The sequence below is a fragment of the Sinocyclocheilus rhinocerous genome, unplaced genomic scaffold (assembly GCF_001515625.1).
Source record: "Sinocyclocheilus rhinocerous isolate Xijiao unplaced genomic scaffold, SAMN03320098_v1.1 scaffold125, whole genome shotgun sequence".
Taxonomy (NCBI): domain Eukaryota; kingdom Metazoa; phylum Chordata; class Actinopteri; order Cypriniformes; family Cyprinidae; genus Sinocyclocheilus; species Sinocyclocheilus rhinocerous.
Window position 1 is genome coordinate 39074 of NW_015660494.1, and position 10325 is coordinate 49398.

General features: G+C 38.3%; 2 protein-coding genes across 2 annotated transcripts in view; one reads left to right on the forward strand and one right to left on the reverse strand.

Annotated features, from left to right (window-relative positions):
• Nucleotides 1-181: 181 nt before the first annotated feature.
• LOC107725006 (gastrula zinc finger protein XlCGF8.2DB-like) lies at nt 182-1079 on the reverse strand. Its single transcript, XM_016534122.1, has one exon. The coding sequence runs from the start codon at nt 1076-1078 to the stop codon at nt 338-340; it is 741 nt and encodes a 246-aa protein (XP_016389608.1). The 5' UTR covers nt 1079; the 3' UTR covers nt 182-337.
• Nucleotides 1080-8411: 7332 nt separating this feature from the next.
• Nucleotides 8412-10325, forward strand: part of LOC107724999 (gastrula zinc finger protein XlCGF52.1-like) — a gene marked incomplete at its 3' end in the record, with an annotated part of 17104 nt that continues 15190 nt past the window's right edge. The window contains exons 1-2 of the mRNA XM_016534115.1: nt 8412-9130; nt 9218-9427. Of these exons, the coding sequence (XP_016389601.1) occupies nt 8414-9130; nt 9218-9427 (927 nt within the window). The remainder of the gene's footprint in view (nt 9131-9217; nt 9428-10325) is intronic.

Sequence of the window (10325 nt, forward strand, 5' to 3'; positions counted from 1 at the left end):
GTGTGAGACACTTTTTTTTATGGATGGGCTCTTTTTATTTCACTTCTTTTGGACTGATGCATGCAACACCCGCTGAGTGGCATTAAACAGCTTGAAAGATCAAAGACAATTTTTAATATAACTCCGACTGGATTCGTCCGAAAGAAGAAAGTCATATACACCTAGGATGACTTGAGGGTGAGTAATTTATGGACTAATTTTCATTTTTGGGTGAACTTTCCATCCCTACACAGCACACAAGTTTTTCACGCTTTTAAAAAAAGACCCTTAGAAATCTTCTTCCACAAACAGAACAGATGCAAGGCTTTTAATTTGCATGCATTTTTTTCCCCCGTATTTATCCATACTGAGAGCAGCTGAAAGGCCTTTTCCCAGCATGAATTAACATGTGCTTCTTCAGGATTCCTTTACATATGAAACTCTTTCCACACTGAGAGCAGGAAAAAGGCTTTATTCCAGCATGACCTAACATGTGAGTCTTAAGGTATCCTTTACGTGTGAAAGACTTTCCACACTGAGAGCAGATGAAAGGCTTTTCTGAAGTGTGAGTTACCAAATGATCCATAAGGTGTCCTTTCTGTGTAAAACTCTTTCCACACTGAGAGCAGCTGAAAGGCTTTATCCCAGCATGAATTAGCATGTGCTTCTTAAGGGTTGTTTTACGCGTGAAAGTGTTTCCACACTGAGAGCAGCTGAAAGGCTTTTCTGAAGCGTGAGCTAGCAGATGATCCTTGAGTTGCCTTCTCTGTGTGAAACTCTTTCCACACTGAGAGCAGGTAAAAGGCTTTATTCCAGCATGAATTAGCATGTGATTCTTAAGGTTTTCGTTACACGTGAAAGTGTTTCCGCACTGAAAACAGCTGAAAGGCTTTTCCCCACTATGAATTTTCATGTGTTTCTTAAGGCTTCCTTTCTGTTTGAATGTGTTTCCACACTGAGAGCAGCTGAAAGGCCTTTTGACTTCTGTTATTTGAATGCTGCAACTCACTGATTTTTCTCCAGTGACATCAGGATCTTTCTGACACTGATATTTCTCCTCCTCCTCATTTAGATCTTGTCTTTCTTCTTTCACTTTCATCAGGCCTAAAATGAAATCATTAAAAAGATGAAAATCAATTGGAACATTTAGAAAATAAAAGGATAAAATATCTGTGTACAAATACGTTGTCAAAACTGTCCCTGTTCACAAGGATCCATGAAAGCGACTAAAAACACTGTATTTTGCTGCCAGGCCAGCAGTTGGCAATGTCAAATGTATTCTAACTCGTGCGCGTACGAAGCAACAAAAATGTGGGTGGGTCCAACAAAGTCTAAGTGTAACTGTTATTCAATGCTGAAACAAAGACTATATGATGCCTTTAAAAGCAACAGGCCATCAAATGCTGAACATTCAGTTAAATAGCAGCTTGTTTAGTGACAGTATGTGAGGACACAGCCAGACCCACCTGAGCGGCAGATATGCTACGATGCTTTGTTTATCTTGCTCTATCTCGCGGGAGTGCAGCAGGCGTGAGAACTGAAAACACGGGATGGAGTTTCATTTATATGGACTCTGAATGAGCCGAGTGGAATGGATTTAAGGAAGCAGCATCGTGGAAGTCAAGGCTGTAGCTAAAATGTGGAATGGAGTTTAATTCATTAGGGCATTGCTCAAGTGGAATGGATTTGATCCAATATCATTTTGGTCCAATATGAAAGTGAAAAAAGTGAAAGTGACGTGACGTGGCCAAGTATGGTGACCCATACTCGGAATTAGTGCTCTGCATTTATCCCATCCTAAGTGAACACACACACACACCGTGAACACACACCCGGAGCAGTAGACCAATATCATTGGTCTTAAAAAGTGTGTGGGTCTTGTCCCACCCACATACAAGTGTTCCGACGCCCATGTTCTAACTAGTTGGTTAAATAAAAATATTTGGACTTTACCTCAAGTTAGCATCAGGTAGCTAGTTAGAATCAGGGTAAAAACAAAAGCTATGACTGCTGCGTATATACACTTAAATTGATACTGGTCTGCGCTCCACTACAGTGCAAAATGCTTTGGCTCTGCGCTGTCCAGTGTGTCGCGCGCACTGATCGATATAATTCTCTATTACAGATCAGTGGTCACGCGGCTTTGACACACAGACTTTGATATGTCAGCTCAATAAAACAGGCAATGTGCCAAAGATGTAGGCTAAGGGGTAGCTGTAGGTGCAGATGCAAAGTAAAGTAATATTTAGGCTAGGAGATAAACTGGCCTAATATTTCTCGTGCAGGTTGCCGAATTTATGCCTACACAGAAGTAAGCCCTGTCTAGGCTCTGCCCCGGTACGGGCTATTCGTTAGTCATTCAATAGTTTGGTTGTTTGATGAGAAAGCGATGAAGTATAATTGCAATAAATGCCTTAATAATCCACACAGCTGTAGCAGCAGAGGACTGTTATTCTGTAGTGCTGAACTGCGGAGGAACTGATGACGGCACTGTTTAAAGTTTGGTTGACCAATCAGCGGAGAGAGGCATTTCATTCCCTCCCACATGCAGAGATAAAATATTCAAGCCATTTATTCATTTTCTAGCCCTGAACGTAAAAGCGAAAAAAAAAAGAAGCCTTTTTTCGGTTTTTTTTTTTTTTTTTTTAAATGAAAAAGGAACCGTTTTCATATTTTTCTGTTTTTAATATTACATTTAAAAATGAATGGATGGAAGATACCCTGGGGTGCGTTTCCCAAAAGCAACTATGGTCACAGGTTCTGTCATTACCAATAGAGTTCAGTGGAACTTGCCACCATAGTTAGCTAACGATGCTTTTTCGGAAACGCACCGCTGATTAGTTAGCTAGCCAGTTAGCATCAGCTAATAATATTTTTCAAAAAGGCTATTATAATTTTGTAATTCATAATTATCGATTATATTCTTTTTAATTTTAAGCTAAAACTGCCTGTACTCTGATTTTGCTGTAAATGTATAAAGCAAATTGCTTTGTCAGACTGGGGGCCTTTTACACCACCTGTAGACTTGTGCCGGTATTCGGTAATGCGATATATCACGGTAATGAATATGCACGATATTGTTATCGTGGGCACTTCTAAATACCGTGAATAATTATATATTACAAATTATTCAGAATTTTGAATGCTTTTTAAGAATACTTTTCCCATCAACTGGTCAAAATGCACAACACCGCCGTATGCTGCATGAAAGATGGGCCATTCTACAGAATTGGTCCAAACTGCTGTCCCACAACCAAAAAACACATTTAAAAAGCATTTAAGTATTCAAATCTTAGATATTTACTGAGATCCTTCTATATATTGAAACCCACAATAATATATATAATCATCATTTATTGGGTACTTTCAATTGGGAGGTGGCTGTCCCGAACCCTAACCCCTAAATTTCAATTTAGGAAAATTATGTTGAAATTATTTTTTTATTTTTTTCCATTGTTGTTTTCAACAATTTATTTTTGATTCTTTTAAAAAGTGAAGTTCAAAAAAATATTTTATATGATCTTTATGAAACTATGTTAAAAAATGTGTCTCGCATTTTCCATGTCACTACCGAAACAGTGCATGCTTCAGTCCATTGGCTGAGACTGAAATTAACTAGACCTCTACATTTATGATCAGGAAATATGTATGTGTCTCTCTCTCTCATAGCTACAGGGGGAGTAGATAGGCCCCATCATTTTGAGGTAAATGTGTTCAAAAGTCTGAAAATCAAGCACACTTTTTTGGTAGTTATTCAATATCATTTCATTTTTATGTGTGTACAACTGTTCAGAACTGTGCTAGCTAAGCCTGTGCTGATTAGCATCTTTGAGATAGGTTTTAGTTGTGTTTTAGTATGCGAGTTAAAATTCTATGCGATGTGGTTGCTACCAAAACATGGGATGTTTTGTCAAAAATAAAGTATATAGAATTATAAACTAAGATGTTATTGTATAAGCTCACATTTGTTAATGTTAAGGTGAAGACCTGAGGGCTTAATAGTCTCTAATGCTACAGCAATCTGAGAGGCATCCTTTAAAGGTCCCATATTGTCAAAACTGAAATTTCCTGGCTTTTTTCACGATAACTGAGGTCTAGGTGCTATGTAACTACCATATAAGTTTCAAAACAGTCAGTCCACAGTAAAATGCACACAGTCTGCATAAAGTAGCAGTGATTTTTCTCGAACCGTTGTGACTTCCGTAAAAAGTTGACGTCAGAACTACACAGCCTTCAGTCACCACCCCGAGCACCGCCCACCCTCCCACTCTCCTTTTGCCAAACCCCCAGACAACATGTTTAGTAAAGACAAACTCACCGTGTCTGTCTAGTCATGATGAAGATGTATATACATTTCAATTTCAGCAGGCAACTATTTTTACAGCTACATTATTGTTCCAGCCACAATTAATCACAACAATGTATATACAATTACAAATGATTATATATAAATCGTCAGTTTGTTGTTTTACACACATGCACAAAGACATTATTTCATATACGACATAGTCGTGAGATGCAAGAAATAGACATATGGCAAGGAATCTGTAGACGCGCCCATAACAACAAAAGACAATACTTTATTGAACCTTTTCTGATAAGAAGTGTGCGCTGCAAACGCGAGCATTTTTGACGATCGTTTCTGTCCAGTCTGCTCGTTTTATCGCGTTTAACCACAGCTGTCGTCGTTTTTTTGTCTGGCAGTGGCAGCAGATACGCGCTCAAATTTCTAATTTGAGGCTGTATTACGTCGATTCTTGCATCCAACATCACAACAAGATGATATTTTAAGCTCCTTATGTAGCCGAATCTGCACTGGTTTGAATGGACCGCCTCAAGTTTCTCCTTTGTTTTGCTGCCTCCAGCTAGCGCTGTGACGTCGCTGACCCTAGTTACCTGTGGTTTGGCCTGGCCATGCGTCACTCAGGTAAAAATATATTGAGATGGTTTTTGGTACTTATACCGCAAATATATATTCTTAAGGACATCAAAACCTAAAATAAAACTCCAGAAAGGTTATTACCTTATTACCACTACAGTGCCATCTATAGTTATTACTTTTAGAGGGCTTTCTCTGATATACAAATTTAGAAGTTCTGTAGCTATCAGAAGCAGATACGGGGAGATCGGCCATCCCTGCCTGACTCCACGATTCAGAGTAAATCTACTGTAGGAGAGGAACCGCTGCTGAGTTTGATACAGCTATTGCAATTAATATAAAGCATTTTAATAGACCTGCAAAAAAGTCACCAAATCCCACCTTGCGAAAAGTCTGTAACAGAAGTTCAAATTCCAGGGAATCAAAGGCTTTATAATAGTCTAAGAAGAGAATAAAATTATCATTAGAGAAGTCAGAATGATCTAGAATATCTAAAACCAGACGTATATTATTGAAAATGTGCCTTTTTTTGTAGAAAGCCAGATTGACATTCATCAATTAGATTATTCAAAACACATTTTAGTCTTTTTGATAAAACCAAAGCAATAATTTTTTTATCGTTATTTAGCAATGTAATTTGGCTGCCAACTGTCAATTAACAAGGGATCTTTATTTGGTTTTGAAAGTTATAAGTGCTTGACACAAAGTCGGAGGAAGCAAGGCTCTTTCTATACTCTCTAATTAGAAGCATACAGATTACTATAAAACTCAGAACAAAAATTGGCAATCATTTTAGGGTCCTCCGCGATATTCCCATTAATCCTCGATTTTTCAATAGGATTATTTTTAGCTTGTTGCCTCTCAAGTCTAAAAATATAAGCAGAGCTCTTTTCGCCCACTTCAAGCCATTTTCTCCGAAACCTTATAAAGGCTGCTTCAGCCTTGTCTTTGTAGATTTCCTCTAGTTTATGTTTCTATTCAGTGAGTTCTTCTTATTCCAATTCTGATAGTTATTCTACTTTTTTAGATAATAAAGTAGAGATTTTAAATAAAATGTTATCCTCTTTAACTTTACTCTTTTTTGCCAGCTCACTACAATTTTTCCTAAAAATAAAAAAAAAGTCCCTATTTCAAATTTGAGAAGTTCCTAATTGCTACAGTATTTATTTTATTTTTTGTTTTTGTTTCAATTTTTGCTTTATTCCAGTAAGTCAAAATATTTATTTTTCTATGCTGGTGATTATTTCGTTATGTTGAAGTACTCAATTATTTAATTTTGTGTATGCAGACTTTTGAGTTAAATTTACAGAAGATTTAAAGGGAATACTTATTGAAATAGCCTTGTAGTCGGCATTACATCAGTAACAATATTATCTAAATCCTTAGATGTAAGCCAATAATCAATCCTGGACTGACTAGATAAAGAATTATTACTCCAAGTAAGGCATTCTTGTGATGGGTGAGATTTTCTCCATGTTCGATTAAGGAAAATTTCTCCATAAACGTAATTACATAATCAGGACTTAGACTTCCAGCCTGAGGAGGCCATCTGTCTAACCAACAGAATGACAATGAAATCGCCTCCAAAGATCAGAGAGGAGTTGGGATATATGGCTAAAACACGAGTCACCCGATCACCTAATCTATCAAAAAAGGCCTTATTTTCTCTTTGTAAATTAAAACCAGAAACATTAATAATAATACAAGTTGAATTTAAAATTTCAAGGGCAAGTAGAATATAATGTCCAGACACATCACATTCAGAACAGAATATTTTCCCTTTAAATCGATTTTTCAAGATACAAAATGAGTAGTGGCGTGAGATAACCATAAATCTAGTCCCCATTGCTACCTCCAAAAATGCACATCTTGAATATCAGAATGGCATTCTTGTAAGAAACAAAAATCTGTATTAAAGGGGTCATATGATGCGATTTAAATTTTTCCTTTCTCTTTGGAGTGTTACAAGCTCTTGGTGCATAAAGAAGATCTGTAAAGTTGCAAAGACTAAAGTCTCAAAACCAAAGAGATATTCTTTATAAAAGTTAAGAGTTAACCACGCCTACCTAAAACAGCTCGTTCTAACACGCCCCCACATACCTACGTCACTATGTGGGAAGATTTGCATAACGCCGCCCAAATGTTCACGCAAAGAAAGAAGGCGTAACTTTTATTCTTGCTGTAGTATTGTTGCCGCCGCCGCCATGTCGTGAAGGCACTGTGTTTCGTTGTGAAAGCAAAATTACTTTTCACCGTGGACGAAGCGGAGTCCGGCACGGGGTCGTCACATGTGGTTGCCGCAGGCATCACAGTATGGTAAGGGACGTAACATTTCCGTCACACGCTTGAGGAATTCGGCCTCAGTTACAAAAAAAGGCTTTCCTCTTAACAATGTTACGTAACCCTCTACAATTAAGAGAAACAATAGATAAAGACATAAGGCAAAAACCTAAAGAAAACACGAACAGTTTAACCCAGAAGTGTATATATTAGTGATGAGAACAGCAACCCCCCGGAGCCGTGTGAGACACTTTTTTTTGTGGAAGGGTGCTTTTTATTTCACGTCTTTTGAACAGAAGGAATGCAACACCCGCTGAGTACAACGATAGAGCTTGAAAGATCAAAGACAATTTTTAATATAACTCCGACTGGATTCGTCTGAAAGAAGTCCTATACACCTAGGATGCATCGGTGGTGAGTAAAACGCAGCCTAATTTTCATTTTGGGGCGAACTAACCCTTTAAATAGAGTTTGGCGCTTTTTTGATCTGCCGTTGATCTCGCCTCGCGGCGATGACGTCATCACTAGCGCGCGCTCGCTCATTCAGCAGCGTCGAGTCTTCTGAGGAACCATCAAACACACTTTATACAGTATGTTTCTGCCTCGTTTTCATCGAGTACCGCGCTGTTTGTGTGTTTGCTAGAACAGCAGGCAACAAACATTCAGACCTGAGCGATTTTGTGTTTCTGTGTTCTTGTGAATGATTATTCGATGCTTGTGGTGATAACGTTGCTGTTGCCGAATGTCTCGTGATCTGTGAGGGGAATGGATCTGCGAATTTATTGCTAACATTATTTCTCTTTTGAGATTTATCTTGTGGCAGAATAAATTTGTTACTTTACGTGGTTAAAATGAAGAACTGACACTGCTAAATACTTCATATTGAGCCTACATGTGCCACTTGGGACATTTTAAATCTATACATAAATATGAACAGATTTATAGACACGGGAAACATTAAAATCTTTCTGTTTAAAGAGGATTTATTATCACTATCAATTTCTGCATATAAAAGTATAACATAAGTAATTTAATTACTTTATTAATCTGAATGTAGTTATTAGGAAACCAAACTATATTTAGATATTAAGTGCTTCAGTGTATATTGTCCTCAGTTATATGTCGCTTTGGATAAAAGCGTCTGCTAAATGTAAATTTGTAGTTCTCACTACAGAAACTTGGGATTTGTGCCTATAATGTTTAAAAATAATAATGATTGTAAGATTTACTAAAAAAAATGCAATTAAACTTATTTTTTCTTTCATTTCAGAGCTGATGGAAGAGAACGAGGAGAGTGAAGAACTGAGTGAAGTGGAGGAGAAACATCATGACAAACCTGGAGAAAAACCCTTGAGTCGCTCAAACTCTAAAAAGACATTTTTAAAGAAATCTTTCACCTGCACTCAGTGTGGAAAGAGTTTCTCAAACAAACAAAGTCTTAAGCGTCACATAAGAGTTCATACTGGAGAAAAGACACATGCATGCGATCAGTGCGGGAAGAGCTTCATGCGATCATCTGACCTTGCGAGACACATGAGAATGCACTCTGGAGAGAAGCCGTTCACATGTGATCACTGCGGGAAGAGGTTTCCATACAAAGAAAGTCTTAAAGTTCACATGAGAGTTCATACTGGAGAGAAGCCATTCACTTGTGATCAGTGCGAAAAGAGATTCTCCAACAAACAAAATCTAGAGATTCACATGAGAGTTCATACTGGAGAGAAGCCGTTCACCTGCACTCAGTGTGGAAAGAGTTTCACATACAAAGGAAATATTAAAGTTCACTTGAGAACCCACACTGGAGAAAGACCGTTCACATGCGATCAGTGCAGGAAGAGCTTCTCACAATTAGCACACCTTAAAGAGCACATGAACATCCACACCGGAGAGAAGCTGTACGCATGTGATCAATGCGGAAACACATTTCTTTGGGCATCAGCCCTGAAGACACACCTGAGAGTTCATAAGAAGGAGAAGCCGCATTCATGTTCTGTATGTGGAAAGAGTTTTTCACTGCTGCCATATTTATTTAAACATCAGAAAATACATAATGATGTAAGAGATCATGTGTGCTTTGAGTGTGGGAAGACTTTTACTTCAGTGAGCAGTTTAAAACGGCACCAGATGATTCACACTGGAGAAAAACCGTACAAGTGTTCACACTGTGACAAGAGATTCAGTCAGTTAACACATCTGCAAACACATGAGAGGATCCACACTGGAGAGAAACCGCATGCATGTGATCAGTGCGGGAAGAGTTTCACTGTTAAAAGTCACCTGAAGATACACATGAGGATCCATGCAGTGGAGAAACCAGATCAGCGCAGTCTGAGATCACGTTAAGTTGTTCATCTTTATGTGCTGAGCAACAAAGTGAGTTTCCTAACAGCCACGATGAGCGACAGGACAGACAGTTTGTTGAATGCTTTGTATCTGCTTGGAAAGTTTCTCATTACGTATACATTTATTATTATTGAGATCCAAGTCATTATAATGAGAAAGTTATTCTCATTATTATGAGATAGGCATAATTATGAGAAAGTCTGATTATTTTTACGTTCATATTTAGATTTTGTAACTATGATGGAAAAAGGCTTCCATACTTTGTCTCATGATGTCTCATGACTGAAACTGACAAATACAAAGCAGCGCTGCACGGCTTTCTGTTTCTGGCACCCGCTTGTTACGGAGAAGGAACAGAAGTTCAGATGATTGTATTTGCTCTTGTTAGGGATGGGCGGATCGATCCTAAAGTATCGATATTTTCGATACTGCCATTGTATCAAAAAGATTGATTCTCAAATAGAAGTATCGATCCTATCTGTTTTTTATTTTTTTTGGGTTTTTGTTTTTAACGAGTGATTTTATGCTATATAATAGTAGTATAATCGAATTTTTTTGATTATTCTGATGTTTTGCTGGACATTGTAGTCGGGGGAGCTGTGGCGCTGATCAAGCGCTTCAGGATGCGCAGACGGGGGAAGAGAGCCGGCGCGCTCGTGAAGCTCAGACAGCGCGGATTCAGGACGTTGCCTAGCATCCATCTGGCGAACCTCCTCTCTCTACCCAGCAAAACGGATGAACTCCTTCTGCTCTCCCGGACAAATAAGGATTTTTCAAACTCTGCTGCTCTGTGTTTCACAGAAACCTGGCTGAAAGACGCCATTCCGGACAGCGCGTTGAGTCT